The 25,389-nt window shown below is 52.9% G+C and overlaps 2 protein-coding genes across 7 annotated transcripts; one reads left to right on the forward strand and one right to left on the reverse strand.

Moving 5' to 3' along the window:
- The first annotated feature begins 1,456 nt into the window (after nucleotides 1-1,456).
- Nucleotides 1,457-11,982, forward strand: Ap1s1 (adaptor related protein complex 1 subunit sigma 1). Of its 2 annotated transcripts, NM_001108331.2 has the most exons (5): nucleotides 1,535-1,613; nucleotides 4,428-4,606; nucleotides 5,599-5,707; nucleotides 9,330-9,467; nucleotides 11,186-11,982. In NM_001108331.2, exons 1-5 carry the CDS (start codon nucleotides 1,611-1,613, stop codon nucleotides 11,231-11,233), a joined length of 477 nt encoding a protein of 158 aa, NP_001101801.2. In that variant the 5' UTR covers nucleotides 1,535-1,610; the 3' UTR covers nucleotides 11,234-11,982. The 2 variants fall into 2 exon arrangements, with proteins under 2 accessions (XP_006249241.1, NP_001101801.2); XM_006249179.5 differs by having other exon boundaries at nucleotides 1,457-1,613; nucleotides 9,330-11,977.
- Nucleotides 11,983-13,502: 1,520 nt separating this feature from the next.
- Vgf (VGF nerve growth factor inducible) lies at nucleotides 13,503-21,302 on the reverse strand. Of its 5 annotated transcripts, none has more exons than XM_039089290.2 (8): nucleotides 21,278-21,302; nucleotides 20,204-20,295; nucleotides 19,974-20,103; nucleotides 18,130-18,207; nucleotides 17,098-17,197; nucleotides 16,353-16,550; nucleotides 15,975-16,125; nucleotides 13,503-15,848 (listed from the first exon to the last, which is right to left on the reverse strand). In XM_039089290.2, exons 7-8 carry the CDS (start codon nucleotides 16,102-16,104, stop codon nucleotides 13,975-13,977), a joined length of 2,004 nt encoding a protein of 667 aa, XP_038945218.1. In that variant the 5' UTR covers nucleotides 16,105-16,125; nucleotides 16,353-16,550; nucleotides 17,098-17,197; nucleotides 18,130-18,207; nucleotides 19,974-20,103; nucleotides 20,204-20,295; nucleotides 21,278-21,302; the 3' UTR covers nucleotides 13,503-13,974. The 5 variants fall into 5 exon arrangements, with proteins under 5 accessions (XP_038945218.1, XP_038945219.1, XP_038945222.1 ...); XM_039089291.2 differs by lacking the exon at nucleotides 21,278-21,302 and adding an exon at nucleotides 21,159-21,176; XM_039089294.2 differs by lacking the exon at nucleotides 17,098-17,197.
- Between the last annotated feature and the right edge of the window lie 4,087 nt (nucleotides 21,303-25,389).

Raw genomic sequence — 25,389 nt, forward strand, 5'->3', positions numbered from 1 at the left:
ATGCCTGGCTAATCTGATTTATTTGCTAGTTCCAGTGTTGTTTGCCCATGCACCTTTTTTTTTTTTTTTTTTTTTTTTTTTTTGGACATAGTGTCTCAGTCCAGACTATGAACTACCTACATAGTCGATGGTAATTTTGAACTCTTTTTTTTTTTTTTTTTTGTTCTTTTTTTTCGGAGCTGGGGACCGAACCCAGGGCCTTGCGCTTCCTAGGTAAGCGCTCTACCACTGAGCTAAATCCCCAGCCCCAATTTTGAACTCTTGATCCTAATATGTCTGCCTCTACCTTCCAAATCCCCACATTATAGGTGTATACCGGCGCATTCCTGTTCTGTAGCCCTAAAGCTGGTCACCACCTCTTGCTCCTCCTGCCTCAGCCTCTGCAGAGCTGGGATTAGAGGTATGCCTCACCACACCCAGTTCTCAAAACCCACCCTCCATTTTGGTTTTGGCTTCTTGTTTGCTTGACAGAGCCTCACTGTGTAGTCTAGGCTGGCTGTGGCCTTCTGGCTATGGGTTTACACCACACCCCTTCAATACCTTAAGATTCTCCTCATTCCGTCCCCTTTCTCCTTAATTTACAATTTCCTCCTGCTCTTTATAGTGTCCCCCTTTTCAGCAATTTTTTTTTATCCCTGGTTTCTACATATTTTGTTTGCTTTAAGACAATGCAGCATCTCCAAGTTCTTAATGAATACTTAAGTGTTGTACTGTCTTAGTTTCTTTAAGGTTACATTTAGAAGTATATTTTGCATTGTCTGTGACCATGTGGGGATGTATGCAGGACCAGGGCACTTGCTTGTGCAGATATCAGAGGACAATTTGCAGGAGTCAGTTCATTCTTTCCACCTAGTGGGTTGGGGGGAAACATCTTTACTATCCGAGCCATCATATCTGCACTGTTTGGTGTCACTTTTTTTGTTGCAGACAGGTTCTCTTGTGGCCGTGGGCGGTCTCGACCATGCTATGTAGTTGAGGCTGAACTTGAACTGCTGTTGCTCCTGTCTCTGCCTTCCAAGTGTAGACATCACGTATGTGCTCCTGCCGTGTTTGTTTTGGAGACAGGATCTTGCTCTGGAACTCTGAGCTGTTCTTGAACTCTTTATTCTCCTGGCCTCCCGTCCTGTATTTCCCTCATCCTGCCCACCACCACCCTTTCTTTGACTGATGTTTCCCACACCATTCCTCCCAACTTCTTCGTAAACTCTAAAGATCCTTCATCCACCTCTCACCCTTTTCCCGCCTTTTTCCCCCCCACAAATGCTCCAAAGCTCGAGGCCCTCATTGTCCTCCACTCCCCTTCCCATCCTCCAATCAACCCACCAAGGCAGCCTTGTTACCATGACGACCGGGCTTTTGCAAAGCTGAAGTCAAGGACCTGGTTACCATGGTTTCCGCTTCTCCGCCTCCAGCCCCGCCCGCGCGCCGTATGAGATTGGGGGGGGTGTGCTGCAGCGTTGGCGCCTGCGCAGTGAGACCACGCCTGGAGCCGGCGCGGTCTAGGGGCGGGGCTTCAGGCGGAGAGGGAGGGAAAAGAAAAGAATCCGACTGGGAGTGGAGCTGGCTTCTACGGTGGCCGGAGAGGGACGCACCGGGCCGGAGGCTGCAGGATGGTAGGCTTTGAGGAGAGGGAGGGGACGGGGACCCGAGGGGCGTGGGCTGTACCTGCGAGGGTCCGGAGGGGGGCTGCCCTTTGTGGGAGTCGCCCTGTCTTCTCTGTGGTCCGCTAAGGATCCACTTCCCAGAGCTGCTAGGGAGAGCTGACCTCGGAAGCTGGAAATGGCACTAGGACAGGGGCGGGGAGGAGTCTTGGTTGGGAGAGAGGGGACTAGGGCTGAATGGTGGCGGGACTGTCCGGAGCCTGGAGAAGCGCTCGGGATTCTGGGTTCGGTCCTAGAGATCCTCCCAATCACCGCCGCAGGGAAGACACGAGGTTGGGGCTCCGGGGTCACTCGGGATGGTTGCAGGTTGCCGAATCCCCTTCCCATGAGGCCCACACTGGAGCAGGGCCCATGGAGAGCTCAGTGTGGGAGGGGACAGTTTCCGGGTCTCTGGAGTGAACCTCCTGTCTCGGTTCCTTGACAGAACTCGCTCGGAGTTCTAGCTCAAGTGGGCTCCAGGGTTTGCAGTCAGGGAAGACTCCCTGACTTTGGCAATCCCAGCTCTCCACCCTCTCCGGTGCATTTTCTTTTCCGGAACCCAGGCCTTCCGTCTTCCTGCTGTAGTTGTCACCTCCTTTTCTTAGCTGCACACGGCTCCCTCAGTTCTTCACCTTCCTTATCCCCCACCAACAACACTCCCTAGTTTCTGGGGTTTGTTTCTTTTAACTTAACCTGCTAAACTGGAAGTGTGGCACACACACAGATATCCCAACCCCGGCCATGTTCTCAGAGCTGTTTGCAGGGAATTGAGTTCAGGATATGGAATCCGGAACCTCTGCAACTGGGAAAAACAAAGAAAACAAAAACAACAACAACAAAAAAAAAACAAAAAACAAAAACTAGGTCCATGCGCGAAGCAATGAGGACTCTGCCTGCTATTTATTCCACAGACATTCCCTAGGAGAGCCCTCCTGGGTGACTGGGCCCTGTCTGAGGGACTGAGCAACCAGTCACCTGATGTCTGGGAAGAAAGGTCAGGCCTTATAGTGCACACCTGTAACCTGGCACTCAGGAGCTAGAACCAGGGGGATCAGAAAACCAAGGGTAGCCTTGGCTATCTGGTAATTGAGGTCAGCCTGTGCTACGTGAAACATTGTCTCCAAACAGAAACAGAGAAAAGAGGGCCAGAGAGATGGCTAGGTAGCTGATAACCTGAGGTCATTCTCAGGAACCCACTGGTGGGAGAAGTGAACTGACCTCCACATGTGGGTGGTGGAACCTGGGTGCCCCACATATATATGTAAAATAATATAAAATAACACTTTAAAAAACTGGGAAGAAAGAAAGCCAGTACTTGGAGCTAAATGTGTGGACAGCAAAGGAAAATGGAGGGCAAGATCTGAATATCCCTGTGCCTCGTGCAATCCAATGTATGTACAATTTACAGAGAAGAATGTCAACAAGCATGGGACTGGCACAAGAGGCCATATTGAGTCAGGAACATCTGAAGGCTTATTGCAGGATGGAGTAGCCACCCAACATCTGTGAGACATGGGGTCTAGAAGAACATACATAGAACTGCTGTCTGTTGACATCAGCTCATCAGGAGGCCAGGCATTTTCCCCATGGAAAACAAGGTTAGGAAACAGAAGTTCAGGGGAAAATAGCAGCGCCTAGCATGTTGCAGGTCCTACTGTGTGCCAGGCACCCTCATAAATGAACTCATTTAAGAATTCCTTAAGGGAAGAAGGGTGGAGAGAGAGATGGTTCAGCAATTAAGCACACTTACTGCTCTTCCAGAAGACCAAGGTTCAGTTTCCAGCACCCATGTCAGACAGCTCACAATTTTCTGTAACTCTGGACCCAGCAGATCTGACACCTCTGGTCTCTGTGGGCACTTGCACTCATGTGCACTAACCCGCTATGTAGACACATGCACACTCACACAGAGTTAGAAATAATAAAAAATGGGCTGGAGAGATGGCTCAGTCCTTAAGAGTATGTGTTGCTCTCACAAAGGACCCTCCCATCACCCACCATGGCGGCTCATAACCGTCTATAACTCCGTTTCTGGGGGATTCGACAGGTACGCGTGTGGTGCACATACACATGTGCACATAAATATCATACACATACCACAAATCTTTAATAACAATAAGTCCTAGAAGACCTCTATAAAAAAGTGTCATTTCCATCTTGTGGATAAGCAAACCGAGGTTCAAAGGCTGCTTGATACTACTGAAGGGCAGTCAGACAGCTCAGTGGGTAAAGGCACCTTCTGCCAAGCCTGAGTGTCAGAGTTTGATCCCTGGAGCTCACACAGTAGACACAGACAACCAGCTCCCCAAAGCCGTCCTCTTACCTATACACACACACAAGTAAGTGTGATAAAAATGCTTTTACGTTTATTTTATCATGTGTGTGGGTTTGTGCTCGCACAGCATGAATGTGGAGAGAAGACAGCTTGTGGGAGTTGGTTCTCTCCTGTAATGTGGGTCACAGGTATTGAGCTCAGGCCACCGGGCTTGGAACCAAGCACCTTAACTGATTTAGCCATCTTGCTGGCCCAGTGTAAAGTAGTTTGCCTGAGGCTGTACTCAAGCTAGTAGAGCCAGTATTTGAACCCAAATCACAGGCATAAAAATCTTTGACTTCCCCCCCAGGTACGACACTCCTTGTAGGGATAGCACCCAGTATTGACAGCTAGGACAGGAGTTTTGAAGGAGTTATCGATGTACAGCCTGGAGTCTGGGGCTGTGTTTGTGTAAGAAAACAGGCTCCACCCCCCTTCTCTGCCCCTCAGCACCGGTCCTTCTTCCCTTGCAGATGCGATTCATGCTACTGTTCAGCCGGCAGGGAAAACTTCGGCTACAAAAATGGTACCTGGCCACCTCAGACAAGGAGAGGAAGAAAATGGTCCGAGAGCTCATGCAGGTCGTTCTGGCTCGAAAGCCCAAAATGTGCAGCTTCCTGGAGTGGAGGGACCTCAAAGTTGTCTATAAGAGGTGACACTCCGTCCGTTTCTTTTTAGACGCACACGAATTGCTCTGGAGGTCACTGTGAGTTAAAATGGCTGAGAAATAGCTCCGAAATCAGGGAGGGTGAGGGGCAGAGGCGTGATTGGTTATGAGTACCCTCTTCCTTCACTTCCCTAGTTCATCTTGAAATCGTTGTTCCAGCTGGGGTTGCACCTCTGTTCGTAGAGCGCTTGCCTCACATGAACAAGGCCCTGGGTTCGATCCCCAGCACAACACAAACCAGGTGTGAGGTTGAGTGGCTGTAAGCCCAGCAGCACCAGGGAAATGGAAGGAGGCCCAGAAGCTTGAGGTCACCTTTGGATACATAGTGAATCTGAGGCCAGTTAGGGCTTAGTGACTCAAAAAAAAGAAAAGAAAAGAAAAAAGAAAAAAGGAAAGGAAAGAAGGAAGGAAGGAAGGAAGAAAAAGAAAGAAAGAAAGCAAGGAAGAAAGAAAGACAGATAAAAATCAAGAGAAAGAAGCAGGTAGATCTCTGTGTTTTCCAGTCCAACTAGCCTGGTCTACAATGTAGCAAGTTCCAGGCCAACTAGGATTGTAAGGTGACACCATGTCTCAAAAATAAAAATGAAGAAATTACTGTTTCCTGCTTGGTTTTCTAACATGGCCTCTTGCATACACTCTGAAGACTCACCTGCCCACAATGTATGACCTCCCAATCTCATCTGCCGTACTGAATACCACACCCACTTTCCCAAACACGCCCCTTCTGGTTCCTTGCGTTCTGAGCCTGTAAACTGGCTTGGATTAATACCGAGGCCAACCAATTGGGTCAGAGAGCGAAAAGGAGAGGGAATGCATCGTGTGTGTTTCTGAAGCACGCTCATGGAAAGGCTGTTAGTCTTTGTGCGCTCTGGGGCCACCGTACAGTTTCAGGACCTCCGGCCGCTGGGCAGGTTGAGCCTGGAGCTCCAGGATCCTGAAGCCAGGACCTAACTGTGTCTCACCGGCTCCCTCCTCAGATATGCCAGTCTCTATTTCTGCTGCGCCATCGAAGGCCAAGACAATGAGCTGATCACCCTGGAGCTGATCCACCGATACGTAGAGCTCTTGGACAAGTACTTCGGCAGCGTGAGTCTCCCCAGGAGCCCCTGTCCCCATTGCCAAGTGATTCCACCTTCCTGCCCTGAAACTCTCAGTGGGGAGGTGGTGTCAGGGCACGAGGACTGTAATTAATCTTCCCTTTTAAGCTCTAAGCCTATTAGCTATGGCCCTTAATCAGCTTGGGGGTATGCCTCAGTCAGTAGCGCTCTGGCATGAGATGGAACCGGAGGGAGGAAAGGGAGAGTGGCATTGGGCAGAGGCAGAGACCAAGTGAGTGCATCCATATTTGTATTGAAAGGCCAGAGGACAAACTCATGTGTTGGTCTTCAGGTGCCCTCTCCTCCTTGGTGGAGTTTCCTTCCTTCCTTCCTTCCTTCCTTCCTTCCTTCCTTCCTCCCTTCCTTCCTTCCTTTCCTTCCCTTCCCTTCCGTTTCCTCCCCTTCCCTTCCTTCCTTCCTTCCTTCTTTTCTTCCTACCTTCCCTGTTTGTTTTCTTTCTTTCCTTCCCTCCTTCCTTCCTTTCTTCCTTTCTTTCTTTCCTTCCCTTCCCCTCTGTTTCCTTCCCTTCCCTCCCCCCCCCTCTTTCTTCCTTTCCTTCTTCTCTAGAGTCTCACTATAGGGGTTGTGGAGACGGCACAGTGGTTAAGAACTCTGACTGCTCTTGCACCAGAGGACAAGGAGCACCCACGAGGCAGCTCACAATCACCTGTAACTCCAGTTCCAGGAGCTCCCACCCCTCGCACAGACATATATACCAACAAAACAGCAATGCACATTAAAAAAAAATAATAAATTGCTATTGAGGATCTCGCTAGGTAGCTCTGGCTGGCCTAGAACTCGCTGTGTAGACCAGGCTGGGCTCCAGCTCCCAGTAGATCTGCCGGCCTCTGCCTTCTGAGTGATAGGATTGAAGGCGTGTGTCAAAGGCTCGTTTTATTTATTTTCTATGTATATGTGCGTGTGTCTGTCTAGGTTAGTGCATGTGAATTCGGTGCCTGCAGAGGTTAAAAAAGGAGAGGGTGTAGGCTTGCCTGGGGCTGGAGTAACAGGTGGCTGTGAGCCTCCCTTCCTGGGTATATGGAACTGGACTCAGGTCCTCAAGGACAGTAGGTCCTCGTAACTCCCGAGCCATCCCTCCAACCCCCGCCTTGGTTTGGTGTTTGCTTGTTTGCTTTGTGAGATGTTTGTTTGTTTTACTGCATTGTTCATTAGTTGAGGCAGGGTCTGGCACTGCCCTGGAACCCCTTGGTTCAGCCTGGGGAGCTTCATGTCTCCCCTCCCCCACACTGGGGTTACAATAAGCAACAATGTATCTAGCTTTTTCTACATGGGTTCCGGGGACCCAGCTCCTCGGGCACGAGGCAAGCACGCGGTACACACACATACATGCAGGGAAAACACTCGTGCATGTAAAAATAGATGATGACTCTAAAGGATTTTTTTCAAGGTGGTAACCCAGAGCCCCAACTTCCCATAGATTCAGAATGAACTTCTCTGATGTGTGATTGACAGAGGCTGCAGACCTTAGGTACAGAGTAGGCCTGCCTTCACAATGTGCAACACCGTCAATGATGTCTAAGGCCCGATCGGGTTCTACTCACAACTGTTGGTACCGGGGATTGAACACAGGGCCATGCTCCTGTTGTCGTACTTCCCTCTGCCATAGACTACACCCCCAGTGTTCTTTTTGTCCATTTTTTTTTATTTGTTTGTTTTTTCAAGACACGGGTTTCTCTGTAGCCCTGGCTGCTCTGGATCTCACTCTGTAGACCAGGCTGGCCTTGAACTCACAGTGATCTGGCTGCCTCTGCCTCCCGAGTGCTGGGATTAAAAGTGTGCACCACCACCTCCCAGTTCCGTTTTTGTTTTTAAGACGGTGTGTTTAAGCAAGTGTCTTAGCCACTGCTCTACGGCTGTGAAAGGCACCGTGACCAAGGCGACTGTCGTAAGAGAAAGTGTTTAACTGGGGGCTTGTTTTATAGTGTCAGAGGGTTAGTCCATTGTCATCCTGGGGGGAACACAGTGGTATGTGGGCAGGAGCTAGAACAGAAGCTGAGAGCTACATCCTGATCCATAAGTAGGTAGATAGGGAGGGAGGGACAGAGCGGGGGGAGGGAGACAGAGAGACTAACTGACTCTGGGTTTGGTATGAGCTTTTGAAACCTCAAAACCCACCCCTAGTGACACACCTCATCCAAAAAGGCCACACTTCCTAATCCTGCCAATCCTTTCAGACTGTCCACTCCCTGGTGACAAAGCATTGAAATAAATGAGCCTATGAGGGCCATTCTTATTTATTTATTTATTTATTTATTTATTTATTTATTTACAGCCTAAATGCTGCCCCAACCCAGAGTCCCTCCTCCCATCCCTCCTCCCCCCTCCTCTGAGAGGGTTGGGACCCCCTTGTTATCTCCCTACCCTGGCACTTCAAGTCTTTGCAGGATTAGGTGTATCCTCTCCCACTGAGGCCAGACAAGACAGACCTACTGGGGAAGCAGATTCCACAGTCAGGCTACAGCTTTAGGGAGAGCCTCTGCTCCAGTTATTGAGGGACCCACATCTCGGAGACTGAGCTGCACGTCTGCACACACGGGCCTCGGTCCAGCCTGCGTGTGCTCTTTGGTTGGTGGCTCAGTATCCGAGGGCTCCCTTTCAGTCAGGGCCTTCAGTCCTTCCCTCAGCTCTTCCAGAAGAGTCCTGACCTCTGTCCAGTGTTTAGCTGTGGGCCTCTGCATCTGTTTCAGTCAGCTGTTCTGAGGGCCATTCTTACTCACACCCGCCAAGCCAGCATTCAGCCAACCAGCTAAGGTGCATTCCCAGCCTGACTTAATCGACTGATTTTGTGACACTTCAGGTTGCACCTAGGCCTCAGGCATTGTTACTTTGTGTCTGACCACTGAGCTGTCCCCCCAGCCTTTTTTTTTTTTTTTTAACTTTTTATTTTGAGACAGGGTCTCACTATATTGTCCAAGCTGACCTCAAAGTCATTCCATAGTTCAGTTCTGCATCTCGTCTTCAAGAGCTAAGATGAGAAGCCTATACCACCCCACACGCCTTATGGGGTTCTCTGGTTTGCTCTTCATCAATCTGAGGAGTTGACGACGCATCATCTCCTTCTAAAGCGAGGGCCAGGGTGTTCTCTGCCCCAGAGTGCCTAGGTTAGAGGCTAACCCAGGGTGCGGCAGAAGCCATATTGGATATTTTAAGGCATTTTAAGAGGAAAGCAACAGCAACCACAGACTTCTAACTCCTGATCCAGAAGATGAGGCAGTGAAAGCAGGAGCAGGCATGGTGACCTCTGCCTGTAATCCTAGCACTGAGCCTGAGGCAGGAGGATTGGGAACTCAAGGGCAGCCTGGGGGAAAGGGCCAAAGCACTGTAGGCTGAGGCCCAGGAGGATCTAAGGCTCTCGGAAGGAACTCACTGTGGGGCAAAGGACCTGCTTCAGTTGGTAACGTGCTTGCCTTTCATGCCCAGAGCCCTGAGCCACATAATGGTGCCCCAGCATTTGAGAGGTGGAGGCAGGAGGATTGTTTGAGGACGGGTTCAGGGGCAATCTGGAGTACAGGAGACTGTCTAGGGGCGTGATGCAGGAGGGAGGCTGGGTGTTCCTGGTACTCAGCTCCGCCCTCTCCCCCTTCTCCCAGGTATGCGAGTTGGACATCATCTTCAACTTTGAGAAAGCGTACTTCATCCTGGATGAGTTTCTGATGGGCGGGGACGTCCAGGACACATCCAAGAAGAGTGTCCTCAAGGCTATCGAGCAGGCTGACCTGCTGCAGGAGGTACGAGCCAGGGACAGTGAGGAGGAGGAGGAGGAGGAGGACTACTGTGTCCGAGGGGATTCCCCACCCCTCGCACATCCTGCCCGGCGACGACAAGTGGGCCCCCCTCCCTGTGGCGTCTGGCCCCCATCACGCCCTGCTGTCTAAGTTGTCCTGAGTCCTGAACCCATGGAGCAGGAAAGAGGTGGGTGGGCCGGTTGCCCACCACAGTTGTCTCCTCTTTCATTCCAAGCTCTGGCCCTTCCTAAGACCCAAGATGACTGCCTTATTCTGGCTTAGTCTCTTTTGACTCGATGATTTTCATGATGATAAGGGTTGTTTAGAGAATTGGAGACTGGTTCATAGTAGATAAGCCTTTTCTTCCTTGATTTACATCTATCTGCCTGCCTGCCTATCTGTCTGTCTCCCTGTCCTCTATGTATCTGTCTGTCTTCTATGTATCTATGTATCTATCTATGTGTCTGTCTGTATATATTTCTCCCTCCTTCTCTGTCTGTCACTGCCTTTCTGTCTCTGATGGAGGCTGGGGCCCTGACCCCCTGCTTTGCACTTCTGTTTGTAACATGAGGGGGTCTGTGTATGTACATGTGGGGAAGAGGCCAGTGGCTGAAACCGGGCATCTCCCTCAGTTATCCTACCTTATTTTTCCAGAGTCTCCCATTCAAGCTGGAGCTCATCCATTCAGCCAGGCTGATTGGCCATTGAGCTTCAGGGATCTACCTGTCTCAACTCCCTCCCCACAAAGCACTTGAACTAGAGACCCAAACCTCCACTCCAGGCTTCTCTGGGGTTGCTGGGGATTTGAACTCGGGTCTCCATGCTTCCATGGCAGATCCGTGTCATATCATGACTGAGCAGCAGTCTCTCCAGCCCCGCCTAATCCTCCCCTTTAACAACATGTATGCACACACCCCCTTTGCTCAGGAACTAACATCGTGGGGACGTGGGGCTGCCTGGAGGGTGTCTGTTAGTTCTCCCTGCTGCCTGGTATCCCTACCCTCTCCTCATCCCTGCTTGTGCCCTCTGCTGTGCTACTGCTGAGCCATGGTGCAGGGTGATGAGTCACCAGGACTCTGCAGTGACAAGCAAGCCAGCGAGAGCTGGCTCCGAGGAGGGGAGAGGTGGGGTCCACGAGGGAGGTCAGCCTTGCAGGGGGAGAAACCGCAGAATGAAACTCGAGGTCACCCCACCCATGCAGCCTCCCTTCATCCCCTGTCACACACACATGCACACAGGCAGACGCGTGCGTGTCCCCTGGTTACTAGACACTAGTGACTCATCACTCTGAAGTCTACCTTTCCTCTCCTTAGGAGTCTGGCACCAATGGCTTACTGCCTTCCCTCTCTGAGAGGCACGGGCCAAGCATCCGCACTACCTACCCCTGGAAATCAGGGTTCCCCCTGCTCCTCCCGCCCCACCCAGCTTCATACCTCTAACCCATGGGTTCTGAAGCTGCTCACCTCCTCCCCCAGTTCCTAGCTTTAGACTCTGGGTGATGATGAACTTGGCCTCTTCTACCCTCCTTGCCACTGTGGGTGCTGGGAATGGTGTCCTGAGGCCCGTACCCCCTGAGGACTTGCAGTGCTCCAGCCTTGGGCTCATATCAGCTTCTCTCCCCCCACCCCTGTGTGTGTCTGCTCTTCCCCTGACTCCGATTCCGTCATCTCGCCCACCCTGTCTACCCTTCCTGGTGTCTGCGTCACCCCTGTCTGTCTCAGGAGGATGAGTCGCCGCGCAGTGTCCTGGAGGAGATGGGCCTGGCATAGCCCCGTCAGCCAGCGGGGGGCCCTGTGGAACCGGGGGAAGACAAGACAAGAGACAGCACTTGGGGCTGTTTCCTCTCACCTCTCCCCCAGACCCCTTCTCGTGGAGGGACCCGGCCGCTTTTCCTCGGCCACCTCACCTACTTAGAAGGAGCTGTGGCTCCAGCCCTACATACAAACATTCCCTCCCTCCAGGTCTTCCTCCCCCACCACCGTCCGTTCCCACTGAAGGCTTTAGGGGCTAGAAGGGAGGGGAATGTGACCGGATGGGGATGCCCAGTGGCTTTCATTCTCCTTCCTTTGAAGAAGCAATGGCAACCCCAGCCGTCCTTCGTCCTCCCTGTGTCCCGAATTGCTGTAAATATATAAATATGTCAGGTTAAAGGGAAAAGGTTTCCAGGGCTCTTTTCTCCCCTCTGCCCCCAAACCTACCTCCATCCCTCCCCAGAACCAGTCAGGGCAGCCTCTCTGCCTCGGAGGGAGGGGCTTTCTTCTCCTGGGCCCCACTTCCTCCTGGGCTCAGTGTCTAGCCAGAGCCAGGGGAGGAGCCACACAGTTAATGTTTTTCTAACCTTGCTACTTGGAGGGAAGGGAAGGTTGGGGAAGGACCTGCTTTCTGGGACACTGACCCTGTCCCCCTTCCTCCTCTCCACGTTATGGGTGTGGCAGGAGCCAAGCGGGTGGGGTGGGCCAAGTGGCTGCCTTTATTTCCTTTCTTCTGAAATAAAAGGAAAAAGTGTTTCTGGACTTGACTTGCCTCTGGCTTTGTTGGAGAAGACGGACATCCACCCTGAGGTCAAGGGCAGCTGCCTGCTAATGTCTTCCTGGGAGCTGGGTCATTGTTCTTGGGAAGAAAAACTAAAAATAGAAGATGCCCAGCTGAATGTCAGATAGACAACAGGTTTTGTCGTTTTGTTTTTTTGGAGGGTTTTTTTATTGTTTTGTTTTATGGGCTAGGATAATGTATGGCCTCGTGCAATGGAGGCAGAGACTACCAACCGAGCTACAAGCCCTCAGTTGTTTGGTCTTGAATTTTGAGACAGGTTTTGCAGCTCAGAGTGACCTGAATTCAGGGTTGTTCCTGCTGTCCCTGGGATATCCTGGGTTCAGGATGCTGGGAGATAAGCATGTGCCAACCATATCCCAACCCAACAGGTGCATTTCAAATTTCTTTACATTCTGAATCAGGGTCTCATGTGATCTAGGCTGACCTTAACCTCGATATGGATGGGAGGATAAACTTGAATTGTCTGATCTTCCTGCCTCTACTTCCAGAGATGCTGAGATCACAGGTGTGCAACAGCACATCCTGATGAATGAAAGCCTTCCTAAGTGCAGGGCAAGTACTGGCCCAACTGAGCCACGGCCACAGCCCCAACAGATAAGATAATAAGTGTGTCCCATGCACTATGGAAAGGTTATTCTGGAAGGGGGAAAGCATCTACTGCTTCTCCAGAACTGGAAGTTTAAATGAGTATCTTCTGCTCTGTCTAGTAGCCCTGCCCCAAAGAATTTTACACACTGCTTGTAACTACACATAGCCCAGAAAGGACGAGTCCTGGCACCATGGGTTTTCTTCTGAGGAGTCCGTGTGGAAGGTAGCCATTCGCCTCACTTAGTTTTGTTTGGGGGAGGTAATTAAGAAGAGATGGCTAAAAGCAGGATGTGTGGGGGCTAGCCCCTTCTCCCCAAGTTTCCAAGAATTCAGGGTATTTGAAGGGAAGGCTGGATGACTGGGGATAGGGGAGGTTCCCAGATTCCCAAGTAGAATTTGTATGGTGCCATTTTTCTTTTGAGTCGTAAAAGCTTGCTTATTCCAACCAACTGGCTCTTTTCTTGTTTGTTTTGTTCCCCAACCCCAACTCCTACCAACTGAGCCACGTCCCCACTCCCAACAACTGGTTCTTGTTGGACTCCCTTCTTTCCTGGGTCAAAAACTGGGAACAAGGTGGAAGTGGAAAAAGTAGGGTTGTATTTTGTTATGGTTTTTATTACATTTGTTTTGTGGGTGGGTGAGCGTACCAAGGTGGGCATGTGGAAGTCAGGGAGAGAACTTGCAGTGGTCAGTAGGAAGGTACCCTGGTATGACACTCATGTCTTGCTTGGCAACGTGTACCTTTTACTAGAACATTCCCTTTCCAGGTTCACCTTCACTCCTTTCTCCCACCCAGTCTGGCTTTGGTCTGAGACTAGGGAGACTGGCGCTTCCCTCACCGCCCCTTGGAAAGGACCAGATAGGCCCAAGGGGACGGGTGAATAATGGAAAACAAAGTCCTAATAAAATAGTCACTTTTATTTCTTAGCAAAACTATTTCCTCCGTGAGGGGTATTTACAACAGAAGGGCAAGATGTGGGTAAGTTCACAGCAATTTGGAGAAGGGAGGCTCCGGGGGCCCCAAGGCTGGGAGACAGACACTTCACACGATTAAATAGAACAGCTTTTCCCCGTTTGGGACCAGGAAGTCGCTAGAGAAACTAGATGGGGACGAGGCCCCTGGAGGAAGTGGGGGTGTAAGGGGACTCGCACAAACCACACACCCGCCTGGGCTGGCCCCAGGATCAGACCCCAAAGAAGTCTGACAGGTCTGGTCCTGACAGAACCCGGGGCGGGGCCTTGTGGGGCGGGGCCGGGCGGCAGCCGAGGGGCGGAGCCGGGGCGCATGCAAACACCGAGAGGGAGGAGGAGCGACACGGAGGGGGGGCGTGGCGGCGCGCGCAGTTGGGAGCGGGCGCGCAGGGGCGGGTCACGGGCGGTGCAGCAGCACGTGCTCAATGTAATTCTCCAGCTCCTCCTGCTCCTGCAGCCGGCGCTCCTCCGCGTCCGCTTCCTCCTGCGCGCGCCTGGCCTGGGCCTCCAGATCGGGATGGTGGCGCGCAGGTGGCAACGCGTGATGGAAGTGACGGCGGCGGGAGGATGCGGGCGGCTGCAGTGTCCGCGGCCGAATGTAGTTTGGGAAGGGGTGATAGGGCCCCGGGGGAAACACCTCATCCTCCTCCCGATCCCAGGGTGGGAGTACTTCGTTCCAGTCCGGCAACTCATCCCGGGCCGGGGCGGGAGGTGGGGGCTGCGGGGAGCGGACATGGGTCGGGGCTGGGGCAGCCCTGGGGGGCGGCACCGGCTCGGGAGGGGCGTTCTTCTTCCGCTTCCGTTTCTCCTCCACCTCTTCGATGATGCTGACCACATCGTCTGCTGGCAGGTGGAGTTTGGTGGACAGTTCAATGAGACTATCGATCGTCTGCGGATCCATCTCTTCGTCGTCGTCATCCTCCTCCCCGCCCTCCTCTGTCCCCTCAGCATCCTTCCGCCGATGGCCTGGCGCCTCCTCCTGGGAGCGCTTGTCCTCGGCTCCGGCTTCCCCGTCCTCCTCCTCGGCGAACAGGAGCGCGTTCTGCCGCGCCCTCTCCGCCTCCTCTGCCTCCGCCTCCGCCTCTGCCGCCTCCTCATCCTCTTCCCCCACCTCGTCCTCCCCACCACCGCGTCTCTCCTGCTCCGCCTCCTCCTCCCTCTCGTTCTCCCGCTCTTGCTGCGTCTCCTGCAGCCCGCGACCCCCGAGATCGCGCTGCCGGGCGCCGCCCTGCAGCAAATACTGGAGCAGCAGGTCGGAGGCGAGATCGGCCAGCCGCTCTTCTTGCGCTGCGGCCTGCCGGGTGGCCTCCGCCTGCCTCCTCCCTGCCTCTACCTGAGCTAACCCTTGTTGAAGCAGGCGCTCTCCTGCCTCGGAACCGCCCAGGAATGAGCCCTCGAGCCGACGCACCTTGGGGAAGGGGGCACTTAGACTTTGGTACGCCTTGGATAAGGGTGTCAAAGTCTCACCAAGATGTGTTTTAGGGGAGGACACTCCTTCCCCGAACTGATGGGTTTCGGGAAGGGGAACGTTTTCGGACATTCGAGCCTGGAATTGAGAAGGGACCGAGGGCGGCAGAGGAGCACGCTCCGGGACGCGCGCCTGGAACTCTCCCCAGGAAGCGCGCCATACGCGCTCTGGCCCGGGGCTCTCCAGATTGACTCGGGTCAGCGTGTGCGTGCGGGTTTCAGTCTCTGCTGCCGCCGTCTCTTGCTGGCGCTTAGCATTACTCGGACTGAAATCTCGAAGTTCTTGGAGCAAGGATGCTAGTGCCTCCAGCTCTTCTGAGCGGTCGTCTGCCTCGGGATCGTTGTCCTGAGTCTGAGGGCGAGGGGGCGCCACAGCGGACGCTTGGATTTCTGATGCCGGGAGGCTATGGGTCTGACTGCGCACGGACTCGGTCAGCAGAGCTTCTGCTGCTTCTTCGGGTGTTCCCTGCTGGGAACCTGCCGGGACAGCCGGGGGCGAGGCCGGACGGTCCAGTGCCTGCAACAGTACCGCGGCCAGCGCCCGGGGATCCACGCCCTGGAAGAGCTCTCCCTGGTCCTGAGGCTCGGAATTCCGAGCCGCTCGGACCTCTGGGACGCTGTCATCCTTTGGCCGGGACACTGCGTCCTCAGCTACCTGCCCATTATGCTCAGAGCCGAGGGGAGGAGGATAAACATCGGAGCGCCCGGGGGGTGCTGCTCCCAACCCCCGGATGAGTAGAAGGAAGCAGAAGAGGACGGATGCTGGCAACGTGAAGGTTTTCATGACCAACGGGCTGCCAGAGACTGAAAAACAGAAGAAACCAGAGAAATAGAGGATTTCTATAAGAATTTCCCTCTTTCTATTTCTGCATTCCCTCCCCCCACCTTTAAGCAGGAAATCCGGGGTTTCCCTCATTTCTCTAACCTTACCCGAAGAGAAACGTTTAGCAGAGAACAAGAAAGATGTGGCAATCTCTGGGGTCGTGCAAATGGTCAGAGAACGCTCGCAATCCTCGTTCTGGGTACCCAGTGCCTCCTGTCGCCCCCTTCCCAAAGTCATCTCTCAGCCAGCGCCCGTGTACTAAGCAGCAATGATAAGTGGGAGGGGGGATCTGTTCCCTCCCCACAGGACTCCCCGGATGGTGCGTGGGCGACTTCATCAGCGACAGAGAAGCAGAGACTCCCCGTTTACCAAAGACCCTTCCCGGGGGCACACCGCTATGCTCTCAATACCCCATAAGGAAAGAAAATCCTCCTTTCACGCCCACGAGTGAAGAGGGTTAGAGGGATGGACAGCGGAGTATTTACCAGCCGGTGTCACGACGGCGGGAGGTGGAGAGGAGGGTCGGGGCAGGGGGAAAATCCGGACCCGTCTGCCCTGGCTCCGTTCCGTGGCTGGAGTATGAAAGATGGTCGAGGGCTGGCGTCCTAGGAGCTGGGCTCAGCTGGGTCAGCAACAGCGCTCTCGCTCCGGCTTCAGCACGCTGGACAGCGCCCGCGCCACCGCTGCTTTATAAAGGGGAGCGCGCGGGGTCACGTGGTCTCGCCCCGCCCCATTGACGTCAATGTTCATTCATGGGGAAGCGGGCGGGTGCCTGGTGGACTGTGGAAGTCCAATGATTGGAGGATAAGCGTCGCTCCCGGCCTGCACCTGCGCAGTAGGGCCCTCGGCTAGAGGGGCGTGAGCTAGCGGAGCTCCGGGAAATGAATGAATGAATGAATGAATGAAATGTCTAGGCGGGCGGGGCAGGGGGCTATGAATGAATGAAGGAGGGACGAGGAGAAAAGGATGAATGAATGAATGGAAAAATGAATGGAAGGGTGGGTACAGAGGAGCCAGAAGGCGGGAGGGTGGGTTACAAAGCTCTTGAGGCGCGGAGCCCGCGTTGCTGAGCAGAATAGGAAGAGGGCACCGCCAGCATCTAATTGGGCGCCAGTAAAAGATCAGTACTGGATGGGGGGACGGTAAGGGATTGAAAGCCGGGGAAGGGGCCTGCCTCCCTACTCCGCCACAGTATGGTCTATAGGGAGCACGCCCAAGGACGACTTGAACCTGAGAGGAAGAGGGGGTGGATCTGCGGTGTGGGATGCCCGCCCAGGGTCAGCGCAGATGGGTGGATCTTGCGGTTTGGGTAATCACCTTGGAAAGGGTCCTAGTCGGAAGAGAAAAGGGAAAGATTGACGATACGTGTGCCTCTGGGTCCTGTCTGTTCAAACCAGTTCTGAAGGGGGTGGGGAAAAAAGGTGTGTCTGCCCTTCTGGCCAGCGGACTTTGCTGTGGTTGATAAGGGGTCCCTGTTGTGCCCCCTTTTAATCCAACTCTCCCACACCCTTAAGCTTATTTCCCTCTCTCCCACAGCCCCCACCCAAGGACATTTGGAGGGCGAGAGCAGACCAGGTGGGGAGGGGGTTGAGCAGGTGGAGAGGGTGACTCAACTCCATTTCTCTCTACCGCTTAAAGGGGAGGTCTGAACGCGACTGGAGGGGGGTGCACTGCAACGTCAGAGATGGACCCTCTCAGCCACCAGACCCTTCGACCGTATCTCCTTCCCAGAGGGGTTGAGGCTGGGGGCTTGGACAGCTAGAGGTTCCGGGAGTGGGGGGCGATGACGCAGAGATTGCGCAGAAAATCTATCAGCCAGCCGGGTCCGGTGAAGGGAGACCAGACGTGGGCGGGGGTGGGATGGGAGGACGGAAATGGGGAGGGGGTAGAGGAGAGGGAAAGGTGGCCCCGGGAGCTGCTACTGCAGGAATGAAGGGGAGGGAGGAAGGCTGGAGGGGGCTGCGGTGCAGGCGGAGAGCAGTGCGGGGGCGTGGGCAGGGAAAGGGGGGGTGACAATGACACACACCAGACACACAAGAACTGCGGACACAGGGGTGCTTATAAGCACACGCAAAGCCCCCCAACCCGGACACTTGGAAACCAGAATGGGGAGGGCATCTGGAGGGTCTCAGAGCCTCTTTCAGAGTCAGCCCCCTCATACCATCCTGTTACTGACCCTCATTTTAAGCCCCTAGCTCGTGCACGCGCGGGAGTGCGCGCGCACAGGCACACACAAACACATACACACACACACACACTCACGTGCTTTCTCTCTAGAACCAGCAGTGGCTTCTCCCTTCCATCAGTGGCTTGACTTTCCCAGAAGAAACCCCATCAGCTCTGCGGAGAAAAGGTGGGGTGAGAGGAAAGAGAAGAGATGGGGGCAGGGGGGGGGGAGGAAAAGAACATGAAGCAGGTTGAAGGAGAGAGAAAAAAAATAAACTTGAGAACCAAGATGACAGTAGATATTCCAAAGAAAGGAGGGAGGGGGACCTAAAGACACACCCCATCACAACCAACACCACTACAGCAGTATCTGACACCCCCCATACACACACACACACACACACACACACACAACTATCCAGCGCCTGTGACTAGAACCTCCTCCTTCCCTTTTCTCTCCCCATCTCCCTTCATCTTCTCAGCCTAGTTCCCTAGAGCTGAGAGCTGAGAAGGGGGGTCACGTTATCCTCCTTCTGGAAGGTGAATCAGAAAGCTGATGGTTCGGAGAGGGGGAGGGGAAGCTTTGGAGAGAGAAGGGAGGGGGCGAGCGCTCCACAAAGGGGCTGCCTGGTGGGCTTGGGGATCTAAGTTTGAGGTCCAGGGAAAGGAGACAGACACCTAAAGAAACCAAATACCTGTGTGCTTGCGTGCATATGCAAGCACCCTCGGGGTTGCATGTGTGTTTCTCTGGACAGAGATTAAAAAGACCCAAAGCAGAGAAGAAAAGGAGAAAGAACAGGGAGAAGCAAGCGAATCAGGTTGAGACTTGAATGGGTATGGTTCCAGTTTAAATGGGGGAGGGGGCTTCTTTTGCCACTTGTGTGACTCTTGGCACATCAGTGAAATTCTAATCTCTTGGGATTGTAGGCATGCCTGTGCTATGTGGGATCTTTGTATGCACCCAGATCTGGTGCCTGACTCTCTCTGTATGTGTGGGGTGTGTGTGTGTGTGTGTGTGTGTGTGTGTGTGTGTGTGTGTGTGCATTCCTGGGGCTCCTTTACTGCCTATTGCCTATTGGCGTGTGCCCATGCCTCTGTGAACTTCTTTGTATGTAAATATTTCTTTTCCCTCCCTATTATTCTCTCTGAATCTTGGAGCCCTACATCTCATAGTTGAAGTCACTTGTCTGCAGCCCCCACATTCATTATCCTTGGTTCTTGGGAGCATTCCCTATTTCTCTATCACCAATCCCAACTCCCCATTCTTACTTTTTTTTTTTTTTTTTTTTTTGGAAAGCCAAGGAACTGCTCAAAAACTTTTATCTCAGGATTCTTGGTCATCACAGGGTGGAGGTGGTCAGGGTAGAGGGCTACCAGATACCGAAGACGAACATGTTTGATGATTTCGTTACATAGCTCTGGACCCCTCTTGCTCTTGCCCCACCCCGTCCCTAGTTCAGTTCATTCCCATATCACCCACTCCTCTCCCAGGATGACCCATGCCCTTCATAGCTTCTCCCTTTGCCGTTATTTTGGTTTGTTGTTTTTGAGAAGTAGCCCAGACTGGCCTCCAACTCTACAACTGGCTGAAGATGACCTTGAATATCTGACTAGTGCTTCGATTACAGATACGTTCCACAGTGCCCAGTTCATGCAGAGTTGGGGATTGAACCCAGGGCTAATGTATGCTAGGCAAGCACTCTACCAGCTGAGCTAGGTGCTACCCCTCCAGTCCCATCAGTCACCTCTTAAGGCTCTGCTGCTTCTATACAGGGAAAGATCAAGACAAGGGCCAGTGCCTGAGGTTGGGGGAGAGGAGGAGGATGGCAAGAAAAAAAAGATAACATGAGGAGGCACTAGTGTGGAGGAAGAGCTAAAAGGTGAGGCCCTGGAGGGGACACCCTATGTCGGCTCTGACTTGTGTATATGGCCTTGTCTACCTTGGTCCGGGTATCTGAAGCTCTCATGCATTCCAGGAGTAGATGGAGAGTGAAGTTCGGCAGAACAATGATTGCGGAGTTCAAGGCTTGGAAAACCAGGGATGAGGGCTATGGAAGGGCTTTAGGAGGTCTGGGAGAGAGAGGGGGGGGGCTTCGTCACACCACCCGAAACCCCCGCAGCTCACCCAACCCCCCTTTCTCTGCTCCCCCTCCCCCAACCGGTGACTCACCTCTGCAGCCATTTATTCCGTCAGCCATGGGGAGGGGTGCAAAGACGCAATGAGAGGGGATTGTATAAGGAGACTGGGGTCCCTACTGTGAACTAAAAACAAAACCAAAAAGCTGTTAAAGACACTGGGAAGTGGTCGGACTTACACTCCATTCTTGTTACCCCCAAGCCAACCCAAAGATGGAGAAGTCTGGAAAGGAACTTGGAGAGAGGGTCAGGAAGGGGGCCAGCAGAAGGTTCTGAATGGTACGTGGTGGGTAGGAGGGGTTCTCGCTCTGATTTTCAGTCCCAAGGTCCCATTCCATTAGACGCCCCCCCTCACACAGGCACTCCAGAGTGGGGGAGGGGAGACCCAGCAAGCCGGGGGAGGCCATTGCCGCATAGATGAGTCACCAAGCCAAGAGAAAAAGAGACAGAGACAGGAGAGACACCGAGAGACAGCTAATTGAGAGACTTAGAAAGAGAAACATACCACATACATTCGTGTGTGCACACACACAAACACACACATTTACACTCACACACACCATGACTGTGATATCCACAACTAACAAGAGAAATTGTAGGCTTCCATAATCTTGCTCCAACCCCCTCCAAAATCCACCTGTCACACGACACGACCCGCTCTTACCGAGTTGCACTCCGACTCTGAGACACACCTACTTAACAAACACAATGTCACACTTAGCACAGTCACCCAGACTTAATGCTGAAGATGTGCCCGGAGTGACAGCAATCTGTGCTGACAGCCCCAATTCCTTTTATCAGGGTGGTGGGAGAGAGGGTTGAAAAAAAAAACCCTCATAAAACGTGACTTCAAAAATCAACACGCAGTTTCGGAGACTCACAGCCTGCACTGTGTACACGCGACAATTCACATAAGTCGCCTGCCTCCCCATCCACACGAACCCAGTAACATTAAGCACCCTCATAAAAAGAAAATACACTTGGAGTACCTGTTTCAGGGGAATACGTCGGGTTTGTTGCCCTGAATACATCCCACCCAGACACCCCTTGGCTCGCACACATATGTACAGAAACACAGACACACAAAGACACCCATGGGCGCACTCACACGGACGAGAACCACCTTGCGCTGCCTCGCCCGCGTCCGCGCTTGTTCTGGCGCCCCCGTGTGGTAGGATTGAGGATCGCAGTCTCCGCCGCTCAGGAGCGGGGCGGGGGATGAGGTGGGGGGGCGGCACCCAGGTTCTTTCCACCTCCTCTTCTTCTCTGTCACGCTCTGCCCACCCAGAAATGAGGAAAGTCAGAGCGCCGGAAAAGCACGGTCCAAAGAGGTGGGAGTTAGACTCCTGGATTCTGGGGTTAAGAGAGGCGATGACAGAGTGAATTTAGGAGACGAATCCACAAAATTTAGGTAGCAATTCATTCCTAAATCTAGGAGAAACAGAGGCCCCAGGCTAGCCTAGACACAACCTAGGTTCTTTCTTCTGTCTGGAGGAGGTGGAGGAATGCAATGGACAGCAATCCCCCCTCCCCGCTGCCCTCCCTCTTCCCACACACACACATACTGCCCCCTGCCCCAGGATGTCATTAGCCCAATTGCTACCAAGCTTAGAGAGCCTCTAGAATACAGATCGCTGGAGAGCAATGCCCTGGGGCGGGGTGGGGAGGGAGATGTCATCCTTACCCATGGACAAGAAGTGAAACACACACACACACACACACACACACACACACACACACACAGAGAGAGAGAGAGAGAGAGAGAGAGAGAGAGAGAGAGAGAGAGAGAGAGGATCAAAGATCCTTTGTTGTTATATGGCCATAGAGGAAATGCCCAGAAAGATGGCATGGCCAGGCTGAGGCAGAACAGAACGGCTCCAGTGGCTGAACTAGGAAGAATCAGCCAGCAATGCATTGAAACCTCCTGGAGCCCTCCACTGCCCACACCTTGGATTCCATCTCCAGAAAATTCTGTACTGGAGGTAACATTTCCTTAGCAACTGTTCCCTTGTCCAACAATAAGTTCACGCCGACAGCATCACCCAGAGAGGGGTTCTGCGCATGCTCAGGGCTCTCTCAGGTTATAGACTCTAATGAGGCTCCTGGCAACTGAGTGACTTAGAAACCACTTGGATCCTTCTGAGTTTGTTCTCTCCCTCTAGCTAGTGTAGAGAGCCAGCAAAGGAGACCACACTCTAAAAGCACAACAGTCACTTTCCATATTTAAGCAGAAAGAGTCCAGGCTGAGGCTGGGGTGTAGCTTAGTTGGTAGAGAGCTTCTTGCCTTGAATGCACGAAGCCCTGACTTCCATCCCTGGAACCCAGCCATAAATTTGACCTCACCAGGCATGTCCATAATCCCAGCACTTAGAAGTAGAAGTAAGAGGATCAGGAGTTCGAAGCCGTCCTCAGCTTCATGCCAAATTCAGACCAACCTGGGAATCGCGAGATACTGTCTGAGAAGAAAAGTCCAGGCAGTGTGGCTCTCGCCTTTCATCCCAGCACTCAGCAGGCGGGTCTCCAAGTTCGAGGCCAGCCTGGTCTACAGAGCAAGCTCCAAGACAGCCAGGGCCACACAGAGAAATTCTGACTTGGAAAATAAAACGAAAGGCTCTAGGGGCTGGAGAGATAGCTTAGCAGTTAAGAGTTGGTTCCCATCACCCACATGGTGTAGACTCACAACCATCTGTAACTGCGGTTTCAAAGGACCTAGCGCCTTCTTCTGACCTCCACAGGAACTGCATGCACATGGCACACAGACAGACATGCAGACAAAATACCCATACACATAAAATAAAAAAGAATTAAAACTAAACTTTTAAAAGAGGTGGCGTAGGAGAGGTAGCTCAGCAGTTAAAAGCGCTTGTTCTTGCACAGACCCTAAGTTCAGTTCCCAGTACCTACATGGTGGCTCACAGCCATTGGTCCATCTGTAACTGTAATTTCAGAGAATCCAATTACCTTCTTCTGATCTCTTCTGGCACCGGGCACAAATATGCTCTATACAGGCAAAACAGCCATACACATGAAATAAAATAAACCTTCAAAAGATTTATTATTGGATTAAAATTAGAGGTTCGGGCCTACAAGATAGCTAATAGACAAAGGCTCTTGTTGACGAGTTGACAACCTGGGACTGAGCCCCTGGACGGGAACGTGTACGATCTAAACATCATACGTGTACAGGGCCATATACATGCTCTCACACATACACAAATTAATTGTAAAAAAGAAAAAAGGGAGGATTTTTCGGTTTTGTTTGTTTTTAAAGAATCATCCTGTTTCCAAGGGGGTGGAGTTTGGGAATGGCATAGGCGGGGCTGACTCGGCTGGAGAGCAGGGGCTCTAAAGAGCTTCTCGATCCTTTCTGGAGGAGAGGACTTAAATGTCCATCTTTCCAGCAAGTACTGTGTGTGCAGTGGAACCCTTGACCAACTCAATCCTCCCCAGCTGGTCTGACAAGTCAGCCAGCTGTGAGAGTAGCTGGAATGTCAAGTAAAGCAGGAGCAGTCTAGACAAGTGGCTAGCCCGTACAGGTGCCACTGCTGCTGGCTCTGCATTTGCGCACAGGAGGTGCTAAGGGTAGGCCTTCTCCACCTGGTGGATTGGGGGAGTGGCGCAGGCACCGCATGCGCTGTCTGCCTGCAGTTCCAGACCTCTGGCCTTCAATAGTAGCTATTGATCACTTCAGCCATCTTAGATAGGGCTGGTCGCTCGTGGCAGAGAGAGCGACAGCAGCAGGAGGACTATGTCTTAGCTTGCCCCGCATGAAGATGGTGGGCAGCGATGTTCAGCATAGTCTGGCTGGGCCCGCAGGAGCCTCCACTCATGAATGGGGTTAAAGGGATATCCTGAAGGTGACCACTAATGAAGGTGCACTGGAAGGCCAGAGAGCTGGCTATCTTTTACAAAATTATCACTCCCATAGCCTCTCTCACACAGGAGGTTTGGCTTAATGGCTGGGGGTAATGTGAATGAAAGTCTGAGTCCCCAAAGTGTCAGGATGGACCCGGCAAAAGGATCGGTTATCTGAATCTTCCCAGAAAGATTGATGAGTTTGGAGTAGGCAAGAGATACAGCTGTTTGGGTCCCTAGGTCTCCAAAAAGGAGTGAAATGGCAGGAAATGGATCAAAAGGTTGATTTGGGGGGGCCATGAAGGTTCAAACGAGGATATTTTAGATTCGTGAGGAATTGACAGCACTGTTCGGCCATGGAGATGGGACGCCTGCCCCATCTAAACCTCCTTTGTCCTCACCAGGTTCATGATTAGGAAGTATTTCTTCAGTTGGGACTCGTTGCCTTGGATGAGCCGCACCAACTTGCACCCCACTCCCACACACACCCGTGACTGTTCCTTGACTGTCTGCGAGCAGAATCTGTGCAGGGGCCTAGGCCACTCCCGGTGCAGAGATCTCGGGGTACCTCATGCCGCCTCTCCTGCCAACACTGTCTCCTCCAGCTTCCTTGGGGTCTCCAGGCTTGCGATGTGGACTCTGACATGATCTGAGGTCCTAGGTCACTAGAGAGGCTCCCTCCCAGCCTCTGCCCCTGGCATCACTGCATTCACCTGATCACCACAGCTGTGCTGTCACCCAGCACAAGGCAGACAAGCCCGATTCTAGGAGACCAGCGGAGCTGGGACTCCAGAGCTAGCAGAAGAGCCATTTCCTAGGGCTCCTAGCTCTGCAGCTGGGAGAGCATCTAGATGCAGGCATTCCCCATGTTCCAGCTCGCTACTTACCCTAATCTGAGCCTTTCTGTTCCCTCTCCCTTCTCCCTTCTGACCCTCCTCTCTCTGTTCTGTTCCCCTCGGAAACTTCTCTACTGCCTATTCCAAATCCGTCTGCCTTTTCATAGGGATCAAACTACAAACTATTTCCTTCCCATTTGGAATTCTTCCTTACTTCTTTTCCTCTTCCCCCTCTTCCCCCTTCCCTTCCTCCCCTTCCTCCCCCTCCTAATCTCCTTCTCCCTCTCCTCCTTGTCCCCCTCCTCCTCTTCCCTCCCCTCCTCCTCTCCCTCCTCCTTTTCTTCATGCTTCTCCTTGGTGGGGCCTGGAACTCACTATATAGCTAGCACAGGAGGGACTTGAAGTCCCTGTCTCCAGAGTGCTGGGACTCAAGCCTTGCGCCACCCCACACCCAGATCCCTTTCTCCCCCTCTTCTTCCTGGACCACTGCTGATCCAGGGAACAAAGTCTCCACCACAGTCCTCCCCTC

This window comes from Rattus norvegicus, chromosome 12 (genome assembly GCF_036323735.1).
Source record: "Rattus norvegicus strain BN/NHsdMcwi chromosome 12, GRCr8, whole genome shotgun sequence".
NCBI lineage: Eukaryota > Metazoa > Chordata > Mammalia > Rodentia > Muridae > Rattus > Rattus norvegicus.

Bases quoted from the DNA above. Each gene is read 5' to 3' on its own strand.
- Ap1s1 (XM_006249179.5), top strand. The intron at 4,607-5,598 runs GTGACACTCCGT...CTCCCTCCTCAG, and splicing joins CTCAAAGTTGTCTATAAGAG to ATATGCCAGTCTCTATTTCT. The intron at 5,708-9,329 runs GTGAGTCTCCCC...CCCTTCTCCCAG, and splicing joins TGGACAAGTACTTCGGCAGC to GTATGCGAGTTGGACATCAT.
- Vgf (XM_039089294.2), bottom strand. From the start codon at position 16,104: ATGACTTTGGGAAGGGGGCGACAGGAGGCACTGGGTACCCAGAACGAG. The intron at 15,849-15,974 runs GTAAGGTTAGAG...TCTGTTTTTCAG, and splicing joins TGCTAAACGTTTCTCTTCGG to TCTCTGGCAGCCCGTTGGTC.